Below are 27,021 nucleotides of genomic sequence, written 5' to 3' on the forward strand. Positions count from 1 at the left end.
GAGCAGTATTCTCTAATGCAGTGGACTTGTAAGTACTGCACATTTTCTGCTGGAAAGAGAGGCTACTTGCTTAAGCATTACCGCTTAAAACATGGATACCACACTCAGACATCCCTACTCCCCATGTCTTCATAAGGACTGCCTCTGCACATTTAAATCTTTTAATGCACTCAAAGTACACCTATCGACATGCCACTCTCAAAAAGATGCAGACAAAAGTGGAGAAACTGCATTTGACTGTCAGTTGTGCAACTTTGTGGAGCCTTGTTAAGAAGCAGACTTCTTTACCCATTTGCGAAGACATCTTAAGCTGAGGCAAATGGTTACTTGCATATATCAAGACTGTAACTTTCAGAGCACTGTTTATTCTACCTTCACTGCACACAAAAGCAGAAATGTGAAATGAGTTTGAACCATAGTATGGGTAGGACATTTGTGTCTAAATCATTCAATCCCAATAAAAGTTGCTTCAATCAAAAAAAATATTTTTAATGAAAGAAAAAGAACCTCTTGCTAAAATGTTTTTTTGAAAATATATATTTTTTTAAATATATATATTTTTTTATTGACGTGTCACTTTTTTTTGCAAAGCATGAAGTTTTAAACTTTTTTTTTTTTTAAAGTGGAAAAAGTTTTTGAAGGCACTTTTTTTCGATTGAATCATTTTGACACAAAGATACGATTTCAACGCTACTTCCGACATGTTTGAGTGGCAGGTGACTACGCCAATGGCATAAAAGCATGCAGCAAGAATAATGGCCACCAGAGCTCCATCGAGCCATCGGACTCTGCTTGAGTCCAAGCCGAAAATAGGGCACCGGTACGTGGGTGTGAAATCGGCATCTCACCGGAGTGCCTGCGATGGTATGGTGCGCTGCTGCTTAATGTCATTCAACAAAGGGAACTTCACCCGCTGCCCTGACGTGATAGTTGGCAATCGTGGTCCTACCGCAGTGTCGCGACGCGCCGGTACGTGAGTGGCTGACGAGTGGCCCGACACTAGCCTGCCCAGTAAGCGAGTGGACTACCGGCGAGTCGCCGGCATCCGCGCCGGGAGCCCCCTTCGGGAGCCCCGTCGCTTCAGCTTTGAATGAGTGTTGTGTCACTCGTGGGCCGTCCACTCAACAGCCGGCCTCCGCGCCGGGGAGGGGGGGTGATATCGGGGTCCGCCAGTGTGCTGAGACAGGGCACCGTACCATCGCGGACACTCCGGTGAGATGCCGATGTCACACCCCCCCTACCGGTGCCCTATTTTTGGCTTGGACTCGAGCAGAGTCCGATGGCTGGATGGAGCCCTGGTGGCCATTAGTCTTGCTGCCTGCTTTTATGCCATTGGCGTAATCACCTGCCACTCAAACATGTCGGAAGTAGCGTTGAAGTTGTATCTTCGTGTCAAAATGATTCAACCGAAAAAAAGTGCCTTCAAAACTTTTTCCACTTCAGAAAAAAAAAAAAAAAGGCGTTTAAAACGTTTTGCTTTTCAAAAAAAGTGACACGTCAATAAAAAAATATATATTTAAATTAAAAAAAAATTTGCAAAAGATTTTTTTCTCTTTGATTAAAAATAGTTTTTTTGATTGAAGCAACTTTTATTGGGATTGAATGATTTGGACACAAATGTCCTCTACCCATAATATGGCTCAAACACAAAAAGGATTGCTTCGATCAAAGAAAACAGTTTCAATGAAAAATAAAGTGTTGAAATGTGAATTTCTGAGTCTCAAATATTTTTTCACATTCAAACCTTTTTTTCTACAATTGATTTTTTTAAAGTTACTTTTTCTTCGATTGAAAAAAAATATATATCTACTAATGACATATTTTTGACTAGAAATTAGACTTTTTTTTTTTAGACGATAGAGCTTAATATGAAATTAGAATTTGAATAAAAATAAGACACATATTCTTGGTAAGATTTTAGGTTTCTGAGGTGTATAACTCCAGTACACGTTTTGCATGTACTCTTCTGGTGATGTGAAAAAAACAAGGTATCTTGTTCACTGTTTCAGGTGTTAAAGTGAAATTTGAATTTGAACTGAGTTGTGTGTTTTAAAAAGAGTTCTGTATTTTTATATTTATTTTATCACTGCTGCACAGTTTAAACCATGGGGCAATGTTGATTGTAGTTCGTTGTGATCACTAATATTGTTGAAGAAATCAGAACTGTTAGCTTTACCAGAGCTCAAGCTCATGTTGTAATGGGCCATCAGGCAATGTCCCACAATACGAACTTTCAAACTCAGCTCAAGCAGTGGTTGAAAGCAAATCAGTCTTGCAATCACTGACTTTTAAGTTCTTAGTAACGTATTGTATTGTTGTTTTATTGTAATCTTTTGTTATTTCTTTCCTTTTTGTATCTTTGTGTCACCTGTTTAGGGACTACAGATGTAAATTAGCATATACTTGCTACAATCTGGCATATTTACATCTTTTTAGATGTTCATCAATGTGCACTGTCCCTATTAAATAAATAAATAAAAATAATGGGCAACTAGTTTGTTGCCATGTCTTCAATGCTTAGTTAATGTCCTGAAATTATGAAAATAGGATCTCTCCTGTTAGTCTTTGGAAATCACAGGATAGGAGTGAACATTGATGCAGTTCAGGTATTATTCAGTAATTTCTGTCGCAAAAGGTTATCTTAGGTACTTATACTGTACTTTGTATGAAGTGCAAAATGTTGGCAAAAGTGGGTTTATAATTAATCCACTGATTGTTCATTGATACTGAGAATTAACCAAACACTGTTCAGCCTGCCAGGAGCCAGTGTCTCCCATTAAATGCACTTTTGAGCATTTTAAAGTAAACTTTAATTCCACTGAGTTAATCCAATGAGTGTTCTCCATTTATTGTGTTTTGGGGGTCATTACTATTAGATAATGTGTTTTTAATAAAATTAGTATGTGCAGTTGTAATTTCTATTGTGGAATTCTTTTAGGTCAAGAAAATTAAGTTGACCTGAATATGATGGATGAAATGGAAAACTAAAGATAATTAATACACAATTATCTCTTGAATACTGCACTCAAAAAAAAAAAAAGTTACTACAATCCAATTATTTGAGTTAATTTGAGTATTGTACACTCAAAATAAGCAAGTTACTGTAATCCAGTTATTTAAGTTAGTTTGAGTACTGCCAACTCAAAATAAACAAGTGACTATAATCCAATTTTTTTAAGTTAATTTGAGTACTGCCAACTCACAATAAACAAGTGACTATAATCCAAAATTTTTAAGTTAATTTGAGTACTGCCAACTCAAAATAATTAAGTTAATCAAATCTAATTCATCTAAGTCAACATAAATTAAATTTTTTAAGGCAGCAAGTTTGCATATTTTTTTTTAGTAAAGTCAACTTATAATATTTTACAGTGTACAGTATATCCTGTATATACATAATATAATAAAAATATACAGTACTGTGCAAAAGTTTTAGGCAGGTGTCCTGCCTAAAACTTTTGCACAGTACTGTATATATAACAGAAACGGTAACAGTGGCAGTCAGATACCATTGTAATTCTTTTCAGGTCATTCATTGTCAGACAGAAGCAGTACGGCACAACGTTACGCTACAAAAATAAGTTAAAAATATAAAAATGGCTTACCTCTTTGTCCTCTGAAAGACCATGCCAACCCAACATAATATTTAATGCATATCAAATGTGAATGGATTCACCAAGCTGGTGTTAAAGTCTGCGCAAGTTGATTCAGTCTTCACATTTTTTCCTCCCGAGTTTTTGGTTTCAAGAAACGTATGAAGAAAACATCCTTCATGTGTCGTAATGTCTAGAGTCGTTTCTACAAGTTCCAAAGAAGCAATGCGTGATCGGCAAGTTCGTTTTTGAAAGATTACCGGAGAAAAGTAGCACAAATTACGTTGTGTCTATGCGAGGGCGGGTCTATAATGTCCCACTTCGGCTTTACTTCCACTTTATGATGCGACGTCACGGTCTAAAAATAGCCTGCGTGCGGTACGCTATTTGCGGTGGTAATCTTGGGGCACCTAACGTTTCGATTACGATTACGATTCGATTATAAATTGATTATTGATGCATGTTTTGTACATTAGTTCTAAAATTGTTCAAAATTCCTCCCAGGCTAACCCAAACTACTATTTCAGTATCAAATTAACAGTTCAAAACAGTATATAAAATACTAAAGTCCTCATTCCATATCAGCAGCTTTAAACTAAATTCAATTAATATTGTGAATCAACTGTTTAAGTTGTTAAAATTGCTCCCGTTTATTGCATTAGTTCCCTTCTACTTTCGACATGTGAAAGTTTTAAAACCATTTCATCATTTAAAGATCGATTCAAGTCAAGATTTTGCCGATTTAGGAGTATTTTGGATAAAAAGTTAATTAGGTTCGCTATAACAGAGCCTTCCAGAGAAGTCTACTGCTTTAAGATGGCGGCTGTTGACTAACTCCGGCAAGTGTCATTTCGCATCTAGTTCTCTATACATGTTCTAACGCCGGCGTCTTCTGTCATTAGACACATCTAGTTCTATATGTATGTGATATCCACCGTAGCATTATGTGGCCATATGTTTGTAGAAACTAGCAACTGGGCGTTTTTTGTGGCGGCAGTCAGCCGCAGTCAGGTATTATTGTTTTTTTATCTAGTGGCATGAGTTGAACATGATATTTACTCTCGGTCCGTTCCTCATTGCATCCCGTGCCTGTTTTAGTTCCACTTTACCTGGTATAATTAAATAATCAGTATTGGATGTTTGTGAATCATTCTCGAATCTTCCACAGCCGAATCGCGAATAATCTAAGAATCGGAAATTTCGCTCGCCTCTAGTCTAAATGGAAAAAGGCAGTCTAAACAGGCACACCACAAAAAAAAAGATACAAAGAAAAATCTGAAATGTGCATCAAGATCTGCGGTCTGAACCTAGCCTAGTAACTGCTTTCTTTCCAACAAACCCGCCAGCACTGTTTCAAAGGAGGCCAACGAAGGGAATAAGTCCTACTCAGACAGTGAAGAAATGGTTGCCGTAAAAAAAACGGAAAAATTCATTTGGGGGGAATGAGCGGCATAGAAAGTTCACCTGGCTAACAAAGCAAGGTTAAATTTACACGTTTAAATAAACAGAATCTAGAGGTAGTAATGGGTTTAAGTAAACTTATTTTTTAGATATATTTATTGTTTGTCATGAATGGGAAACTCCGAGAGTCTGCATCCATGTTACAGCTAGGTCTCCCTTATAAAATTTTTTTTTTTTTTTAATCCCATGTTAACCTAATTTCTAAGCAGTATACTGGCTGATGTCAAAACTGATGTCTGATAGAGAATAAAATATAGATTTACAGGTTTGTAGTTTTATGTATTTATTATAAAAGTATTTATCGGTTAAACAGTGAATCTTAGAGGAACACTTTGCATGTCGATTTACAGCGTGCGCCACTGAATCTTCTGCTTACGCCCCTAAAATTTTAAGTTAGGGGCCACAGTTCTCCAAGTAGTTGTCTATATGTGCCCTGTGACTTTCTCTGAATCACCTGAGACACAAATGAAGATTTAAATGCATGTTAAGAAAATTGAGAAAAAGATTTACAATGGCAGATGACAATAACATCAGTCAGAAATTCTCTATGCTATTTATATGACTACGAAATTATCACTTATTTTGCAATAAATACATGTGGGGAGTTCATTAATGACAAGACCATTGCTTTAACGACCCAAATGAATTGATGTTACACAGAATTTGACAGAGGGATCAAGGTTTAGGTTATTTTTAGTTTTTTTTTTTTTTCAAACTGTTCTCATGACCAGAGAAGTGACATAACATTGACGAACAACCAAGTATAAAGATTATTGTGAAAGTGCTAAATGATGTCAGCACAAGCATGATCTCTAACCCTCATCGTGTCATCCACGTAAGAGTTTTCTCAATACACCACCTCCCTAAAATAGTCCCACAATGACAGGAAATGAGCATTTTCACACAGTTCCTCCTATTTTTGCAAAGGAAGAGCAGCAAAAGGGAAGGGGTATACTTATGTGTACATGTATTTTGAGGGCTTTATGTTCTTTTAAAATAGCGGTTCAAGCATTAGTATATACACGATATGGACAAAAGAATATGTATGTGCTCATCTTACACAAGCGCCTCTTCCTTGCAAAATCAAGTCTCGGTAGTGAGTGCTCGTGGCTTGTGTTGAACAAACTAAACATTTTAGTGACGCAAAAATTTATTGACGTGTGGGTAACAACTTCAGAAAGTGAAGCTTGGTTGAATTCTTTGTAGTTCAACTAAGGATGCAGAAACAAGAATAATGCCCCCCCCCCCAAAACATCATTAGTTCATCACCAATCATCAGTATGTTCTTTTAGTGCATAAAGCCCACAAAAAAGGCCTGATCACCTTAAAGTACAATTCAAATTTTAAGTAGTAAAACACGGCGTCTTGAGAGCTGAACAAGAAAACACGGCAGCTAACAGCACCTTGCTTCTCTAACAAGAAAGTAGATGACAACACAGTAAACATTTTTGAGATGTGGATGGGGGAAGTTGCAGCACAAACAATTTAGAGGCAAGAGGAAATAGTGATGAAAGTTACCTGCTCTGTGATGTAAAAAAGAAGTCCTCTTCTATGATGATATGATCATTTTCAAAGATACGCTTGTCAGGAAAATAAAAGGCAGAAAGAGAGAGGAGGAAATGACCAGTTCACCAGAAAATAAAGAGGCGGCAACCAAGCACAGTGACTACACAAAGGAGCATATGAATGTGAACCAGCAAAACTATGAGGAAACAATGGAGAAATTGAAAATCACTTCTCCATCGATTTTGCACTCTCTAATCTATGTCACTCACAGGGTTCGGAACTTGTAACGATTTTGTTCTCTACCGTGACTTCCTCCCTCTCCTTGCTGCTACTTCCTGTAGACCACAGACCATGTGTGCTCCCCAAAAGTAGAAAAATGAATGGCATTTTCTCCTTTTCAGCATAGATGGGAAGTCACAAAGTATTCATTGTGGGTCTTAAATCTACATCAGTGTTCTATGTTGCTGTTATCTGTGTGTTTGTAGATCCATTGCAAGTATGTATATATGTAATTTTTTTTTTCTCTCTCTCTCTTTGCTGATAGAAGAAATTACCAATGCGGGTATTGTTCGTCCTTCAACTTTGTCAGGAAAAAATACAGTATTTATATATGTATGTACTATATAACTATGTAACTACCTAAAACAGGTTGGGTAAAATAATTTATTTGAATGATAAATGAGAATTTGGGGTGGGATTTAATGTGTTTTATTCGTCCCACTCCCTTTCAGGCATTTCTGTCTTATTTTGTTTTGTTACTTGTTATGCAACAAGTTGAAAGCAGAAGAACTGCATTTGTAAAGAAGATAAATGCCTGAAATGAAATGAATAAGGGGGGGGGCATCTTGTCTTTGTGTCCAAATGGTGGCAGTGTTGTCTTCTTAAAACAGTCAATAATAAACCTGCCTTATTTCAATTTGAAGGTGTAGGCATAGATGATGATGAATAAGTAGAACAACATTCACACAAACGATACGCCGTTCCAGCATAATTTAAAACTTATTAACATTTCACTTACACTAGTAATTTTAATTTTTCCTGAGTAATACCGTAATCTCGCCGCATCATTTTGTCTACATTGATTTTGTACTACTGTACATAGTTTTTGCATGTGACACTGGGTATTAGGGGGCTGTGCTGTCCAGAGGTGGATGGAGTAGCCAAACTTCTAAATATTACTACTCAAGTAAAAGAAATCATAAAATGTACTCAAGTACAACAACAACAACAAAAATGTAATCATTGAAAAGAATACTAAAGTAATGAGTCAATGTCTGATTTTTTTTCTTTTTAAAAATGTTTTTTTCTTGGCACAACTTCATCTATATGAACTTATTATTATACTGTACTATAACCTATTACGTGACCATACCAGGACAAAAGACACAGAAATTTTCGAATTCAGACAAGATCAAAACTATGAAAATTGAAAAATCACCCGTCAAAAGACCATGGGTGCCCTCTAGTAGAGAAAAAACATTGTTACTTCATTGAAACTGAAACTGTCGGCATCTCTGGCAAAAAAAATAAAGTCACTATGTAGAAAGAGAAAAAAATTTAACAATTCTAGCCCAAAGTAGCGCAGTAAGAGCATTGTGTCTTCACAAATCTACTCAAGTAAAAGTCAAAAGTATTGCATGGTAAAACTACTTTAAGAAGTACATTTTTTTCTCAAAAAGTTGTAAAAATTTCAAATTACAATAGACTGACGAGCACATATTGTAGCGTCTACACGGACAACACCAACTTCGGGATGATAATACATATTCAGCAGAAGAAGCAGTACATTATTTTCCATTGAACCCACTTAGAAGCCACGGACTATGGAGGACCAGGAGTGCAAAAATTAAATGAATAAACAAACAATTAAATAAATCATTAAATATGTCATTAAAATGCTTCTATTTCAATATTTATTTACTTATTTCAATTTTAATTTATACATTGCAATTTATGTTTCACTTTTTATTTATTTATTGCAATAAATATTTTTTTTAATGAAAATAAGTAAAAAAATGAATAAGTAAATTTTGAAAATAAATATGGAACTAAATGTTGAAATAATTAAATATAAATTGAAATACATAAGAAAATAAAAATTGAAATAATTGGAATATATATTTAAATTTTAAATATATAAATATTGAAATAGAAGCATTTTAATGACATTCAATAATGAATTTAATTGTGTATTTTTTTTTTTTTTTTTTTGCACTCCTTGTCCTCCATAAAATGTAACGCATTACTACCCACCTTTGGTATTACCTCATATCTGGCAATAAGATTTGTATCACGATTCACAGGTCACGATTCAATTAGATCCCGATACATTCCAAATCTTGCCTCTTCAGCTGTAGTTTTGGCTAAGGAAAGCAAAGGACAGTCTCTAATCGGCTAGTCACCTAATATGTTCGAAAAATAATTTTGACCCATTATGAAATCCTTTTTCTTGTACATTTCATTCATTTTTGTTGTTTGTATTATTGCTTCAATAACATTTATAGACAACATTTTACAAGCTAGATCTTTATTTTAAATTCATATACAGTATATAGTAAAGTCAACTAAATGCAATGAAATTTTTTGGCCACTAGGTGAGGTACTGCACCGCCTGCCTATCCTCAATCTCCGCGTATGCATTAAAGAACATTTATCAATTTATTCATGAAACCACATACAGCACTCAAGTAAAAATGATTTTGTTTTATGTTTGAACAACATATGGCTTTCATTACAAAATTTTCTTTTTTAGTTCAAACCTGCTTTAGTCCAAACCTGCCTAAATACAGAATACTACACACTCCATGCCTCCTCTTTTGCAGTTAAAGCTAAAATGAGCCCGATTTTCAGACTTATAAAAGGACAAATCCGAGCAAAACGACCGGAAATACCCAGTCCACCATTGCTTGGGTGTGCCGCCCCCAGCACACAGCTAACGGCAGCTAATGTTACTGTTTACATTGAGTGACGCTGGACTGCTATAGGCGTGTAAACACCAGTGGCGCCACCAGGGGGTGGCCAGGGGTGGCCATGGCCACCCCTATAAATTGGTTGGCCACCCCACTGGCCACCCCGCTTGCCAGTATATCGTTAGATTGTTGTAGCATCAGTTATGCATTTCATTCCAAATTAATGCATTCATTTTGTTTTGTTAAATGTAGGGGTGTCAAATTTATCGCGTTAACGGGCGGTAATTTTTTTTATTTTTTTAATTAATCACGTGAAAATATTTATTGCAATTAACACATTCGCAGTACAAGTCATTCACGCATTGCTGCAAACAGCCTACAATGGCGCTGTTTCACTTGTATACAGAGATAAGAAGCCGTGTCAAGTGAGTGGAATAGATACAAGCATTCATTGGGGCTGTGCTTTTAATTGGCAAAAGCTTTGTCATCTCTCCCACAGCAACTATAAATAGTGTGGGAAGCAACGTGGGGAAGAATGACAGGAGTTGAACTTTTTCTTAACACCCTGTAGTGGACCCAACGCAGAGAAGATGTGGCATTTGCAGCCACCACAAACAGTCATAGTTGCACCACTTCCCAGCATGCATTTGGGCAGAACAGTTAAGTCACTACAGTATCATTTACTGAAAGCTCAACAAATACACTAGATGGCAATATTTAGTCACAATTAAAGATGCACCGATACCAATACTAGTATCGGCAGGGGGCGCAGATCCGGCCCGAAATGGTGGTATCGGTATCGGCGAGTACCAACAAAGATGGCACCGATCCCATTTACCGGTCCATTATTATAACATTTGACCAAAGCCTTTTTCTCCTCCTGGCGCTCACTACACTCTGTCTCTGTGTTGTGTGATGACACGTGAACACCAAGCAGCTATCGCTATTGGCCTGCTCCAGACCAATGAGAGCGGGCCAATAGCCACTCCTGACCAATCAAAAGGGGGCTTTTTCATATGGACGAAAAACAAACCAGGAAATATGGCGGCGCCGCGGCGGTCGGGAAATATTTCCAAATAGAAATCCCCTCGATTAAAATCAATGGCTGCATGCAAGATTTGCGGCCTGAAAGTTTGGAGATGTGGAGTTAAATCGGCGAGTTTCAATACCTCGAACTTGATAAAACATTTGAAGACGAAATGTGAACGAACACAACGAGTTTGAGCCTGCAAGAGCAGGACTGCTATCCAGAGGAAGAAGGCCGCTGGACCGGAGCAACAATCTCTGGTCAGTTCACTTCGTCTGCTTTACTTTTATTGTCTTTTACTGAAAGAAATGCCGCAGTAATTTGGGAAGTGTTTCCAAAGTATTGTTGCCACCTTTCAGAAATGGAAATAAGGGACTCCCACCTCCCGAAAAAAAGGAGAGACGGGATGCTGTGGTCAATTATTATTACTTATAATCGTTAGCGTCCGCAAATGCGGAAACAAGGTTGAACCTCGAAGCAGACAACAAGCGGGGGATACATAAAAGGGTTTAATGACTGCAAACAAAAAATAACACACGATCGAGGGACAGCAGAAATAACAAAAGGAGTCCGTGACAGCAGGTCGACGGACAAACTAAGACGATAGGCAGCGGTTACAAACGAGAGCAGCACACTAACAGAAAAACCCAATGCAGGGGCATAACAAGCAAATGTAGCGAGATTATTGTGCCAGATGTCAAATAGCGATCAGCAAGGCAAATATCTCGGCAGCCTTCTCTGAGATCACCCGTGCTTAAATGCTGCGTCTATGAGCCTGCATTGGATTCAAGTGCCACGCCCCCACGCCCAGCAACAAAACACAATCTAACCAGCAGCAGAATGTGACAATAATTTCATGAAAGTTGCACTGTTTGGACTTTGAGAGGTTTAAAAAAGTTTATTCAGTTCATTCAGAGTTTATTATTATGAATTTATTTTTACTTTCTTACTGTTGGGCTAGTATTATACATGTTTTATTAATTTTACAAATTTAGCACTATTTTGGCCTTTGAGAGCGGAAGGTTTATTCAACTATTGTCTACTAGGGTTTAGTGTCCTTTTTCCTATTTTGCAAAGGTAAGCAACAGCCTGACAAAGCCTTGATAGCAATGATTTCACATCCAATTATGTAGCTCTTTGGGGAAAAAAAAAAAAAATTAAGAAAAAAAAAAATATATATATATATATATATATATAATCGGGGTGGTATCGGTACAGTATCGGTATCTGCCGATACTGCACAGCCAGGTATCGGTATCGGGGCCAAAAAATGGTATCGGTGCAACACTAGTCACAATATACAAACGCACATTTATCCTTTAAGAATTACAAGTCTTTCAATCCGTGGATCCCTTTCACAGAAAGAATGTTAATAATGTTAATGCCATCTTGTGGATTTATTGTTATAATAACAAATACAAATACAGTACTTATGTACAGTATGTTGAATGTATATATCTTTCCATTCCAACAATAATTTACAGAAAAATATGCCATATTTTAGAGATGTTTGAACCACGATTAATTATGATTAATTCATTTTTAAGCTGTAATTAACTCGATTAAAAATTGTAATCGTTTGACAGCCCTAGTTAAATGTACACCTTATGCCTAATATATACATAACACAATAAAACAGAATTGTTGTGGAACTCAAAATGTTGACTGGACAGTTATGGCCTATGCACATTAAATCATTAGTGACATCAAATATTACACAATACTCCAAAGTATATCAGCAGCCGTGTCCTTAAGTCTTTCTGATAGTTTTCCCCTGACCTTTTTACTGCAATGATATAATGAAAACTTGACATTATGGCTTTTAGTTTTGGCCACCCCAAGATTTTAAGTGGCCCCATCTGGCCACCCCTATGAAAAATTTATAGAGGTGCCACTGGTAAACACCCCAATAATAATGGCCATCCACTAGAGGGCAACGTACACAATCTACTCAGATTAGTCTAATGTTGTTACTTCAGCAGACTGCAAGGCAATGCTGCTGCACGCTGCCAACTACTGGACGGGAAGATTAGTGCAGCCACAGAATTGTTTATTTCCACTAAAAACACATGTGAAAGGATCAATTCAATACAGACGAATTTTGAATCAATATATATTTCAGAATCTTTTTTTCAACACTCCTACGGTCTATAAATATCATGAGTCCTTTGATTTGTATGAAAAGTTCCAAGTTACTTGACATTATTACAGAACAGGAGATTATCAATGAATATAATCAGCCTCATTCTTATCAATCATTATGAAATCAACCCTTTCAAGCGTTGTACATAATTTTTTTTTTTAACCTTTTTGCAGTGAGCCATCTTTACTGTATATCATCTAGACACAAACAAATTAAGAAAACTTCCACACACAAAAAAACAGCACGCACACACACATATTTACCATTCATTTGTTTTGCTGTGTGTAATTGTTATTTGTAATTGTACCTGCAGTATTTATTAATGATTTATCGTAGGTTTTTGGGATGAGGAACAAATTAATTGAATTATAATGTATTGTAATAGGGGAAATCCATCTCAACATACAAACCAGGTCCTGGAACAAATAACATTTGTATGTCAAGGTACTACTGTATCTATGTGGCCTTAATGAAGTTGTAAAAAGACAACAACAACAACAGTTCTGAAAGTTGTTTGTAAAAGAAAATAAATAAGTTAACATGGCACTCTGTTTAAAGGTTAAATTAAACCATACAAAACCAGATCTTAGTATTTTTTCTTTGAATTTGACGTGTCCCCACTTCCCCTTTTTCATAGCTCATTTGTATCTTATTCTTTGTTTGCTGGTGTGCTCAGTGCTCTCCACTATTGCATAACTGAGGTAAACGTTTTAGCTGAGGCACTTGATTTCCTAAATTAAACTTTGTTACGGACTCTGATGATGAATAAAATATTTCAGTCACTGTGTAGCCTTGTACCATGTAGCCTGTGGTTCAGTACTGCTTCTAGGCCCTGTGCTATGTATGCTAATAAAAGTAGCAAACTTACCTTTCAATTCTTGAAGACAGTGCAGGATGCCTGCTTGGAATTTTTGGGAGCACTCTTGTTGTAGAGCCAACTTTTGGAGGAAGAGGGGGGGCATTTCTCTCTTCCCTGGGGGTGATAGTGAGGCCCGTGGGGCACATTTTTGGTGTTGTATTGTGTGTTGAATCCTGGGCATGCATTTGAAGGGAACATGTCTGATGTTGAGTTTGGCAGGGCGAGACCCAGGTTTGGTGGTCAGCTTCCTGTGCTGTGTTTGGACTTGAGTTGTAGGACGAAGCTCGAACCCGAAAAGTTGTCTCATTGACGGCGGACTTGGTGTGTTGAGGTGAGGTAGGGCTTTGTACTGGTGCTGAGGGTGTCAAGGCCACGGTGAAGCGTTGCGGTGGGCAGTTTAAGTTGCTCCGTGGGGGCACTGGTGGCAAAGAGGTTTCGCTAGCTGGAAAAATGACGGAGCTGCACTGAGAGTCCGATAGGACTGGAGCACTGGAGCGGAAACGTGTCCTCTCCTTTGGAACTGGACACTTTCTCTCTGCAACCCCGTCCACTTCATTAGTTTGAATAGTTATTGTAATCCTGTCTGCTCCTCCAGTTTCCTCCTTTATCCTACATGCTTGTCTGTTCCTCGGGACAGGTTTATCTCTTTCTCTGGGTGCAGGTTCAGGAGTCCATGCATTTTCTTTCTCAGCTTCATTTAGAGAAGCTTTTTCCTTAATTACAGAGAGTGCATTCCCACTCGAAGGCCCATTCTCCTCCATAGGTTGATCTGGGTCCTCTCTCACAGCCTGTACAGAGATTGACTGTGACTCAAGTTGCAAGGAAGGTACATCTCGGGTTTTGATTAGGCTGGCCAGGATCCGTCTCCGGTGTCCTGGAAGAGATATTCCCATTTGCTCCAACAGGTCTGGGGTGAGATTTTGGCATTCTGATAAGACTGACAGGCCTGCAGCCTGAAAGGCTTTGCAATACTGTTCAAGACGAAGCCCACTTAACCAGTCCCAAACAGTGACATCACACTCTGACTGAGACATGGCAATGCAGTCTTTCACACCTCAGATCATGGTCCACTCTGTGGAAAGGGGTAAAGAAAAATTAGTTGAAAAAATTTAGTACCACTTCTCAGAACCCTTTGGCCCAATTTTAAAGCAATAAATAAGTTTCACCCCACAGGAGTATCAGCACAATCGTTTTCATTACCTGACGATGACTATCTTAAAGATAAACTTGATGCCACAATTACCTATACCACCTAATATTTGAAGACACGGCCACAATCCAATCCCTATTTAGGAAAAAAAGTCCTTATTTACAATCGCTTCTATTGCTAAGATTCTTTCCTATGACTTTCGAACAAAAGCAGACACTAAAATGGAATTCAATGGCACTTACCCATCTTTACCTTCATTGATTTATTATTTTATGATTGTGTAAATAGTGCCATCATTTTTGCTTCTTTGTTCAACCTATGAAAAGACACTCATGTCCAATGTGAAAAAGGAAGTATTGCCAAAACAGGGAAGTGTTGATACGTAGTTGACAATAATTTTTTTTACTCATTTTGCAATTATCAGCATCTTTCCCGTGTGTTTGTCTATTAGACCTAAAAAGTAGTACAGAGTGTAGCTTTTATATTACCAAACTATTGAGGAAAAAGACCATAATGCAATTTTTAATTTTAATTACCTCTGCGCTGGAAGTGTACTCCAAATAATGATGCCTTAAAGTTACTGGTATTATTTTCCAGATCATTTCATGAGCAGGCAACGAACACACACAATCAACTAACTCAACAAACCTCTTAAAGAGGAAGTATGACTTACACCACAAACATTGGCACACACAGCTTGATCAGTCTATCACAATCAAACCGTGTCCCTCTTGTACTATTTGTGTCATGTATCCTAATCAAATTTCTAACAATTCGATAACGAAACCTCCAACATAGATTTTCACAAATATGCCTTTCATAATCTGCTACTACAATCATCAAACAAATAAATAAGAACTGAACCCATGTTTCTCTTGTGTTGCTGAAGTAAGGAAACATATGAATCATTGTACAGAGGCCCACCACGAATATATTTAGCAATCTATACACTTTGACGGGTTTCTACGACAATGCTAGTGACACTATTCATTAATTATAGGTCAGCAAAGAGCCCTGTAGATGTTAGCTAGAAAACAACAATATACGGTATGTGATGGCAGTAATGGAAGTATGAAATAAAGAGGCAAAGTATACAGTCTACAGAATTGGTGCAATTTCCTTTCAAGGGTTTGTACCAAGGGCGAAGGTTTGCATACACTACACACTTTTCAGGAAGCTGCTTAGAGAGAAGAGTCCTCCTATATGCGTTTTCTACAGTTAATGTTAATTAAACTGTGAGAAATGTATAGCCCCGAGGTTTACCCCCTTCACCCCAATTTGTGGTCTTAAAGCAGCCAAAAGGAGACTTTTTTTTTTTTTTTTTTTTTTTGTCGAGTTTGGCTGTGCTTGTGGATAAAAGCAGCAGTGTTTTACCTGAAGGAAGGCTCGATTTTTATTATTCCCTAAGATGTTTTTTCAGTTATATTTCTCTAAACAAATGTATATTTTTTCATTCCTGGATAGTTTAGAGATTATTAACAAGTTAAAATATAATTTATGTTTAAATCTTGTGATTTAAATTTGCTAATAAAATCCAGACATGTATTCTGGAAGTTTTCGAAATGTTGGTGTATCACCTGAATCAAGACAAAAGAAAGTTAGTAAAAGTCAATACAGATTTATTTTGCAATGATCATTTAGCCTATCAATTAATTAGGTTCATATTCATGAGAAATGTAGCCCTGAACCCCATTCACCCAATGTGTTTGGTCTTATTAATGTCCCGTCCCCAGCAAAAAAGTGTACATGCAGGTTATGCTGTTATATCGTCCCTATTGGAGTTGGGAAAAAATATAATCTGCCGATATATCGCGATCCTTGATGTCACGATCAGATTATCGATACTTTTTTATGAGTATCGACTTCTAATATGCTGCGCCAACTAGGGATGGGAATTGATGGGATTTTTAAGATTCCGATTCCATTATCCATATTGCTTAACGATTCGATTCTTTATCGATTCTCCTATCGATTCTAATTTGGGGAAAAAGAAGAACAAACGTTTTGATTGGCATCGAGTTTGTTTAATCAGAAGTCACAACCTTACAAACTCACAACGAGAGCAAAAGAGGCCCAAAGCCTCAAAGTTAACTGTGGCAATAAGTGGCAAATACACAAGAATGTGTAACATTTTACTGAAACATTTATCTAATAGAAATAAAAAATATTGGTATATATTGGCAGATAGGTTTTTGTTCTGCCTTTGGCAATATGTTTTAAAGCAGGGGTCCCCAAACTTTTTCCAGTGAGGGCCACATAACTTTTCCCTTCTCTGATGAGGGGCCGGGGTCAGTTTGTAACAGAAAAAGTGTGACGATTGCAGAAGTGCATAAATTTAAAAATTATTGTTTTTCAGAAAGCCACAATCAAATAACCCTTTCTGGATTCTTTATAATAATAATAATTAATAATAAAAACACTATTAATTAAATCGATAATAACTAAATAACCCTCTCTGAATTCTTCAAGGAAAAGGCCAGAAAATAAATAACACGATTGAGGAAAAAAAAAAAAAAATTCAAAATGGCCGGACCAAATGTGGAGGCGGGCCATATTTGGGCCGCGGGCCGCAGTTTGGGGACTCTGGGTTAACGTGTATTATTTTACCATTACATTGAATTGCATGCCTTTTAGTTTTTGTGTCGCTTACACGCTCAAGTGGGGGCGCCCTTGCGCTTCCTCACGCGAAGAAGAACGCGCTCACGTGAAGAAGAGCGCGCTTACACCCAAAGAAGAAATGCCGCATCCAAGTGAGTGAGCGAGTTAGTGAGAGAGGGAAACACTTCTACGAGCCTACAATCTTTGTTAATGTTAATATCTACAGAGGCAACGCCTGTATGTATCATCTTTTGTGTTGTTGTTGTTGTGTTTCCACTCGCGATCGGACACTTAAATCCAGTTGTGTAGTGGTTTGAACGATGTGCTAATGCTAGCGAACACATGCTAACCATACTGTTATTAGCAGCTAATCATCGCTGATTTACGTTGATGCAAACCTGTTTGTTATTGGGGACGAAATTGATTTGTTTCATTTCTATTCTTAGTTTCACTCTTCAAGTGATGGTTGAATAAAGTCAGCAAATTATACCAGCAGTGTGAACAGATTTGAGTGGACTAACTCCATGAAGCATTTAATAATGAAGCATTTAATAAAGTTTTTTTTTTTTCAAGTATTGCAATACGTATCGGATCGGCACACAGGTATCGGGATACGGATCGTATCGTGACAAAAACGGATCGTCCCAGCCCTAGTCCCTACCAATGTTGAGACCAAACTTACGCCTTTGGTTTGTACTAACTACAATAGATTATCTTTCAAACAAAATACACTTCCTACAGTTGAAATTGAATCAACTCCTAATGGAAAATTACACGAATGTATTTCTCATTAAAATGACACACAAACACACAAATCCTACACAAGCACAAATACCTACTATGCGGATCTTGAACTTTATCAGAACACAAAACCTCATCTCATGAAGCAGTTCAGGCCTTAATCTTCATTGTGAGTCTCATGTGTTAGTGTTAGGATTGGGAGGGGGAGGATTAATGGCATTTGCATTCATTTCATTTGCCTAACCTGCTAGTGTTGTTTACATTACTTTTCTCTGTGGTGTTAAATTTAGAAGATTTATTTTTACTTTAAGAGGACATTTATGTTATTTGGGAAAAAGTTTCCCCTTCACTTGTAAGTTGCATTTTTTTTCAAACTGCTCTGCCTGTCGTGTTAACGTTCAGTAAAGATTTACGCGTTGATGTGGCAGTAAGCGAATACATTATGTCTCCGACAAGCCTGAGGCTTCCATGAATATAATGACACAACGATCTCGGTGAAGCATGATTCAGGCACATCCTTTTGTCTTGTGCCAAAGAAAGCATGTGTACACCCAGCCTTTTGCATGAGGCCGGCTTGTGATTTGCTGCCCACTGTCCTTCTAATGCAAAGTACGGATGTGGTGTTAACCCGAACGAATTTGAGCCAGATTTCCCATTCCGAATAAAGTCAACATCTGCGGTGTGGAGTGCAAGATCTGCGTGCAAAATGGTTAGGGTTGACAATGGTAAATGTTAAACTCATTCATCATTTCCGCTGGCAATCCTCAAGCGTGTGATCAACACAGATATGAGGAGGAAGCTGGAGCGCCTGCAGAAAAATATATGTAAAATCATGGAAGGAAAATGAAGCTCTACACAGCAAGACCCTGAACCGAGTTTTCAACTCCCAGGCCCAGATGTGCTAACCACTACTCCATCATGCTGCAAATGCTGATCTGTAATGTGAACCAAGATGATGACAAATGGGCATTACAAGTATTAATGATAACCCACATGATAAGCGACTGGGCACCTCCTGTTCCTGTGCCGGGCAGTCTAAAGTCTACTACTGTGAAGCTGTGAACCAGAGACCATATCTTCACTAAGCAAACAACTATTTAACCAAAATGTCAACATACTTCTTCAAAATGTTGAGGTTGACAGTGGGGTGTGCCCTTTGTGTAACTGCTGACATCCCTTTTCAAAAACACCTCATCTTTATAATCCACTATAGTTTTCTGCAGCAGTGTTTTGTTTTCTGCACATTTCAATTAATTTATGTCCCCACTCTCTCCTATTGTCTTCTTATTCACATCCCACTGCATCCCTCCCGGACACAAAACAGCCAATAAGAGGGTCTCTGTGCAGCCTTCACAATAGAGCCGTCTGTTGCCTGGGCAAGTGCGCTCACACACGCACACACACATGGTGAGGGAACACTGTTAGCCTTTGGCCACAAATTCTAAAACAAGTAGTCACTTAATAATGTGTGTGAATAGGTGATGGGATGCCTCAGGCAGTGCTTTAGGCTTTATATCCTCTTTTGACAAATGCTGAGCAAGGATGTGCACATGCAACACCAGACTTTCCTTTTAAAGACACGTCAGAAAAAATAATGAGGTTAAAGGTTACAGTCTGTCAAAGGTCTGGGAAATAAAGTTCTGTTCGATTGAGTGTTGAGGCCTTCTCACACTAGCGTCAGCCCAGTGTGAAGAGCAGTCCACAGCAAGAGCAATACGGGAGAAGCCACATAACCTGACGTAGACGCTGTCAGGAAGTGAAAAGCGGAAAGTATATTTACTATAGTCCCAAGCACCAATGTGTTTATTTTTCCATTGTTGCACAAGTAATCTGCGATTTTTCCTATTTCAAGGAGTAGGGGCCATTATAATATCTGTGTAAAGAGTTTTACTAGTTTAAGCAAGTAGGTGAATAGTAGAGCTGTCCCGACTAGTCGACGTTGTCGACGTCATCGATGACGTAAATGCGTTGACGGGTAATGACGGGTTAGAAAAAAAAATTAAATGCGGATAAAGTTTAGAATGGCGGGCGCCCGCGATGCAAGCGGTTGTTACTGGCGCCCCCAAGGGGGCCGCTGTTATTTCAATATGACCGGCATTGTCAGATTGAGCAAAGAGGAAAAAAGGTGGGCGAGCGAGAGAGAGAGGGAGCGAGATCAGTGAGTTGGGAAAGTGCGCGGGTAGCGCGGAGTTGGCATCGCCCACGTTTTTGTTTTGTTCAATAAAAGTATCCATAAAGAGCCATCCGACGCCTCTCGGTGTTTTCATGCACGCATTATATAATTTTTTTTAAAAATTATTATTAAATTTATTAGGATCATGGAGGCTCCCACTTGGGGAAAATATATACATATATCCTGTATATACTACATAATAAAAAAATATATACGGAAACAGCACTGGCCTGCTTAGTGTAATCCATTACTGCACTAATGTTAGTTACTTTATATTATAAAGTATTATTGTGTATATACAAATAGTAGTATACTATAAAATTAATACTATATATTTAATTTTTGTTACTGTGAGTATGTGTGCCTTTCATTCAAAATAATTGTGGTAATATTTCAGTGTGCCCTCTACTTTATCCATTTTCAGGTTAAAACAAATAAAAGTTGAACAGTTTTTCCCCTCGCCCAAAAATGCGGAATGCACACCAGAAAAGGCATCTGAACTCACACAAAGTATTCTTAAAATGGTTGTCCGGGACATTGCAATTCATTTTAACATTTAGAACAATATAGACAATGACATACCACAGAAAGGGTAAGAATTGTTTTGACTCCTGTTAAAAAGTTGAAGTCACAGTGTTTCCGTTTACATTTATTTTTTTGCAATAGTTAATGCCAGCAGCATTTGACCTCATTGTATATGATTGATATTTATTTTATTTATACGTTAATAAAGAATTTAGGTGTTCCAAAATGTTTTTTGTGAATTAATAAGCTTCAACAAAAATTTCATTATTAAAGTAGTAAAAAATAATAATAATAAATTATTAGATTAGTCGACTAATAGTAAAAATAGTCGGCTGACTAATCGAGAGGAAATTAGTCGTTTGGGACAGCCCGAGTGAATAGTTTGTTTGTTGCTGTTGTTCATGAACTACATTTTCACAAACGTAAATCGATGTACCTTTTAGCTTAAGAAGAGCTGAGAGTCATTTTTCGAGTGTCTCAGAGCTCGTGAAACTTTAAAAAAGTGCATTTAGCAAAGTTTCATCGGCCGTGATTTCCGTATATCCGTCCGCTGAAACAGACCGCCAGCACAAATATAAGTACGCCTGCTCCTCTGCTATTGGATGCGTTGTTGATGTCAGCGCGGCTGTGAAAATAGAACGAGTCTCTATTTTAGGCCCCGCACCTCAGCAATAATTCACTCAAGACTTTCCACTCAGTCCAAAACCGCTGCCGCTCTCTTTCGCCGAGAAGTCCCCTTTCACATACACAATAAATGGGTTGTCGCTGAACCCTTCACACTAGGCTGCCGCTAGTTTGAAACAGCCTTTTAGCTTCAAGTAAGTGTGACACATTCACAAACCACAAAATCAGGTACACCTGTATAGTCCATATATAATTTTGGACATATTTTATCCTATGAAGAAAAAAGTCATATGAACAATACATTCAGTGTGATTTAATTTTACTGTAGTCAAGAACTGCTCAGCAGTTTTCTACAATGTTCTCCTGCCTTCTAACCTACTATTGCATGTTCTAACACTTATGTGTATGTTTAACACAATGTATTTGTTGACATTTCTTTGTTTGACAAATCAAAATCCATTTCCCCATTTTCTATAGTCAAGGGTTTTCAATTGGTTGGCCAGGACACAATAGCCCATTTAGTATGCATTTCATTGAAATAAAATTTGATTTAAAAAATAAATAAATAAAAATAATCCTATGCGATTTCGTGCATCTAACAGAGGTATGAACGTCAGTGTAGAAATATAAATAGAGACACTCAACTGGTTTAACAAATATTGCAATGGTCTGGTTTATTATTGTGGTAACTTTGCAGACTGTGTTGTGTTCATGTGATGCTGAGGATGGCATGTCATTGAGGTCTCGTGTGAACACCAGTTAATGAGATCAATGATGGTTTAGTTCTAGTACTCTATTGTCAGCATGCAGCGGCATACAAATCTGCAACACATCAGTATCCAATAAAATCGAAAGTTGCATTTACCGGTACATAATTTCAACAATATGTCCATTTTTTCTGTTAAAATTGGCTAAAGTAGCCTATAACGACACATTCAGAAACACAAATCTGCTTGCTCTAATATACAGTATATGCGACACAAAATTCCACAGTTAGTATTCCCAGTTGATTCCCAACAAGGTGTTTAGATGTTCACAACAGCCATTTAAAAGAAAGTACACTCACTCACCCCTTGTTGTTTGCTTTTAGCCCACTTTCTACGACATCTCAATGATGACTCAGTGTTGCCGGTAAAGAAAAGCATCCTAAAAGAAAAAAAGTCTTCTAGTCTGGCGAGCGCACAAGTGTATGTTCGCGAAAAGGCTCATACTGCTTACTCCTCAGTGGGCAACATTTCACAGTGAGATAGCATGACTCAAACTAACATTATGAAATCACTTGGTAACGTGTGATTGAATTCAGATAACTACAGTGTAGCCAATAAAATGACAATAGGCATCTCATTCATTCATTCATTTTCGTTTTTTGTAAAATATTGTTTTTAGATTTTTTTTACCAATACGTAATAGTTGAGAACTACCGTATATCCTGCATGAGTTTCCCCTCCATTCCTGTCACATGCCAACGCTCTCAATGTTTTATTGAATGACTCAATCCTGAGTAATCCAGTGAGTGCATTGGCCGGACAGTGGAGTGGCGGGAAGAAAAGGGAGAGCAATGTTACGGGACTAAAGAGAAAAGCTGGCCGGTTTAACTGTCAGGCTGATTTGCTTTGGCATTGTACTCCAATGATCATGTCTCAAAAATGGTCTGGTGTAAAAATATATACTTAAATGAGCAAGAAAAACACACTAGTCAATTCAAAAAGAAGACCTGTATAATTTGATGAGATGCATAATATGAGCAGCATTGGAAACACTGCCTTCAAAAATATATTTTCTTATTGACATGGTCAGCGATATTCATTTCACAACATGGATCATGATTACAGCATAATCTAGTTATGGAGATCTGTTCTCAATCATGGCAAGGTCAATTTTTAGGAGTCTGATTAGGACTGCACAATATATCGGAAAAAAGTATTGCAATAATGGCACGTGTAACATGTTTATTGTAAATGAATCAATCAATCAATATTTAATTCCACAATTGTGTTTTGTTGAATGTAGGCATGTGCCGGTTACCAGTTTGAAGGTCTACCGTGGTATGAAAACGTCACGGTTTCAAAACCACTAAAATTTTCTGTCATACCGTAATACGGTATTCGCTATTATACTACATTTCCCAAAAATGCAGCCAGAAGTGTCGTGGAGCGGCAGCACTCACCCCTCCCTCAGTGACGCTATTCTGCTATACAGCCAGCGAACCAAAAAAGAAACACTCCAAACTCAAGGCGTACTTTTCTTGAATTTATGGAAGTCTCAAATCATGGTAACTAAAATAAACAAAACGAATATAATTTAAAATGTTGTACAATAGTATTTTTACACGTGTGAGTAGCTTTAATAGCACAAACACAGCAGAATGTGAGGAAGTCATATCCATGAACACCATGAAAAACTTCGCCAAAAACAAAACACACATTTTCCTTTCAAATTTAAAATACAAACTAACTAAAAACTTTCAAAGACGAATGTTAGCCTACTCTTAGCTGCGAGAGCAACTTCGTCGAGGTTATAAATCTCATGGCCACTGAGAAACAAGCTTGAATGAAGAGAAAGGGATAACATTAAAGATCGCTTATCATGACAGATGATCTTGCTCTAAGCACAAATGCACGTTAGCTCACCATTTTAACTTATACATTTTTAACTTAATAACTTATGAATTCTTTATGTCTTTTCAACTCAATAGCATGACATGTAGACGAGAGTTGACACAATGGCTGAAAATGGCAAATTTCACTTGAGCTTTTTGCCCCCTCCAAAAAAAAAAAAAAAAAGTCATACAGTAGATATATTTCAATTTTATGTAGAAGCGTTTTTACTTTTTTATAGCAATCATTTTTGTTCTTGCTCTAAGCTTGAGCAACCTGAGCTGTGGCTGTGGGTAGTCTACAAGTTCTATTGATTTTAATTTTATTTAATTTTTTTTTTGTTTGTTTGTTTAACATTATGTTCATATTCATCCATCCATCCATCCATCCATTATGGATAACATTATGTTCATATTTCAATTAGCAAATATGTTCTGAAAAATTAAGAAAAATCCCGGGAAAAAGTGTTGTTGTTTTTTAACCCATACATCTCAGAATAACACATTTTGGAGCTATAATTGCAATACCGTAATACCCCTCAAACCGCGGTATTTTTCCTCAAGATTATCGTACCGTCAAAATCTCATACCGGCACATGCCCAGTTAAATGCTTTTGTGCATTATTCAAGTATGGCATACTGTTCCCAGATAGCAAGAGCGGTGACATGGTTATTAATAGGGATGTCCCGATCGTATATTTTTGCACCTGAGTGAGTCCGAGTCACCTGATTTTGAGAGTCTGCCAATAAAGAGTCCCGATTCGATACGGGGAAAAATCTTTTTTTTTGTTTTTTTTTTGTTTTTTTAAGAAACGTTCCAAACATGTTACTGTCCCACTGTGCCGCCTTCATAAAGAGAACTATTTTTAAACAAGAATAAAACCAGAAAAATGCTCGTCTTTATTAAATGCTTCATTGAGTCCACTAACACTTTGACGCGCACGCTGCAGAGAACAGCCTCTCACTTACACCATGTGTTGCCACAGCATACTTTACAATGATTGACACATGTGTGCCTTTGATCATAGAGCTACCAAGCTTCTCTGGCAAGATCAAAGTTAAAAACCTGTCAATCATCATTAACTAAGTACCAAGTGCAAGCTGGAGAGATTAGCCGCACTGCTTAGTAGGAGGGAGGGTGACAGGCTGTGGCGCTGTACAAGCATGAAGCAGAAAAAATATAAAAAATTTTATTAAAAACCTTTTCATCAGTTTCCAATTTTCAGAAAAATGTTGCAATCGGCCCAATTTCTGATCACATGATCGGATCAGGACATCCTTGGTTATTACTTACACATGACTTTGGGAGCGTGTTCAAATCGGATTAATCTGAGACATTAAAAGTTGAAAAATACCGATTATCGGCATCGATATTTGGAAATTTGATGTTTATATGTATATTGGTATTACTTTTTTTTTTTAATCCAACCGGCCAATATGAAAAAAAAAAATCACCTGGGTTTTTTTCGGCTCAGATGCAGCCGCACCTCTCTCTCCTGACTGCTGTCTCCTGCAATATTATTCTCCCTGTCCTCCGATTGGTTTAATGGTAAATGGAGTTTAGTGCTGCAACGATGAATCGATTCACTCGACTAATTCGATTAGAAAAGAGCTTTTAGTATTCGTTTAACCCCTGGGTGTTATTTGTCCATTTTTTGGCTTTTTTCGTTTTTTTCTGTGTTTAAAAGGAAAAAAAGCATATGAAAAAATACACTAGGGAGCTGATATTTCCTGCAGGATACTAAATCATGTAGAAGTTCGAAATGGCACCATCCGGCAATTTCTAACTTATTGCAAACAGGCTGGGAAGATTTGCACTAAACTCTTGTTATTTTGCCATTTTTTGGCTCATTGACTCCCATTATAAATCATGATTTTTAATATGCTGTAAACCTGATGTTTTATCATGCATTTTCCGTGATTATTGATGCAATCGCTTCTTTGGCGAGTCAAAAACATGCAGATAAAAAAATTTTTGTGTTGACACCCAGAAGTCACTAGATGGAGCCATAGGCCAATACATGAATTTTCTTGCGAAGCTAGCTTCAGATCGGTCAAAAATTAATGCAATAAAGACGGTTGGCTTTACAAAAAAAATGGTGTCAATGTTGTCTGAGCTCACTTTCAGTCTATTTGGGCATGCGTATTTGCAATTTTGCACGTTTGCACAAGACAATAAAAAGGTACTTCCCGGAAATGCAAAAAAACCAAAACAAAAAACCACGTGTTTATTGTTGTCGTTTGAATTTCAACTTTTATTGGTTGGGTGTTTGAATTTCTTTACTCTCATTGGTTCTGGGCATTTTGGGAGTCTCTGTTCTCGCGAGGATCACCATTTTGCATTTCTTCCAACACAACTTATGATCGATGGCGGCGAGAAGTATTTCACCGCAGGACACGATTCGAATGGTGTTAGAAAATCCTGATTCCGACGACGACGACCTTTGTTCGGACGCTTCTTTGGAGAGCCCAGAAGACATTGAACAAATTCTTCCGGACTTTCGATGCCGGAGGAGGACGGCTTTGATGACGAGGATTAGGAAATAGTTGACAACATAACGAGATGAAAGCGGGGAGCAGAAGGCGGGGGCACGGACATGACCACGTTGAGGCGCATGACGAAAATGACGGCGATCGAGGTAATGACGAGAGTGAGTAAGCAAATGTTTTGCATATCAAGGTTTGTCTTGTAAAAGCTGATCAAAGATCAAAGCTGTTATTGTTGCGTGCGCTTGTGCTTTGCAGGCCTGAGGCACATACTCCTGCCGCCGGCGCGCACTCAGGTGGCCAATGTGTGTTTTTTCACATGCCGGACATTTCGTCATGCAGCGCGTTTGTGCTGTTCACGGAGATCTACCCTCGTTTGTGCTGTTCACGGAGATCTACCCTGAGTGGAACGTGAAGAAAAGCTACAAGCGCCGACTATTTCTTGAGGAACTTGGCAAGGCTCTAATTCGGCCAGAAGTCCTAAAACGGGAACCACCGCCTTCTGCCGAAGGCTTGGTTGAGCAGCGAGCTGGACCCCCGTCCAAGCGCAAACAATGTGGCCTTTGCACAAAGCCACTTCGGGCTTCGAACATAATAATAAATAATAATACATTTTATTTATAACGCAC

General features: G+C 37.8%; 1 protein-coding gene across 5 annotated transcripts in view; it reads right to left on the reverse strand.

Annotated features, from left to right (window-relative positions):
• Window positions 1-27,021, reverse strand: part of LOC130917012 (arf-GAP with Rho-GAP domain, ANK repeat and PH domain-containing protein 1-like) — a 131,228-nt gene that overhangs the window by 87,139 nt on the left and 17,068 nt on the right. For 3 of the 5 annotated variants that reach the window (XM_057838050.1, XM_057838047.1, XM_057838049.1), the window contains exon 2: window positions 13,508-14,570. In XM_057838050.1, the coding sequence (XP_057694033.1) occupies window positions 13,508-14,532 (1,025 nt within the window). In that variant the 5' untranslated portion in view covers window positions 14,533-14,570. Of the gene's footprint in view, window positions 1-6,572; window positions 6,593-13,507; window positions 14,571-22,379; window positions 22,531-27,021 lie in introns of those variants that run through there. The other 2 variants (XM_057838048.1, XM_057838051.1) reach the window with 2 other exon arrangements.

This window comes from Corythoichthys intestinalis, chromosome 6, assembly GCF_030265065.1.
Source record: "Corythoichthys intestinalis isolate RoL2023-P3 chromosome 6, ASM3026506v1, whole genome shotgun sequence".
Classification (NCBI taxonomy): Eukaryota; Metazoa; Chordata; class Actinopteri; order Syngnathiformes; family Syngnathidae; genus Corythoichthys; species Corythoichthys intestinalis.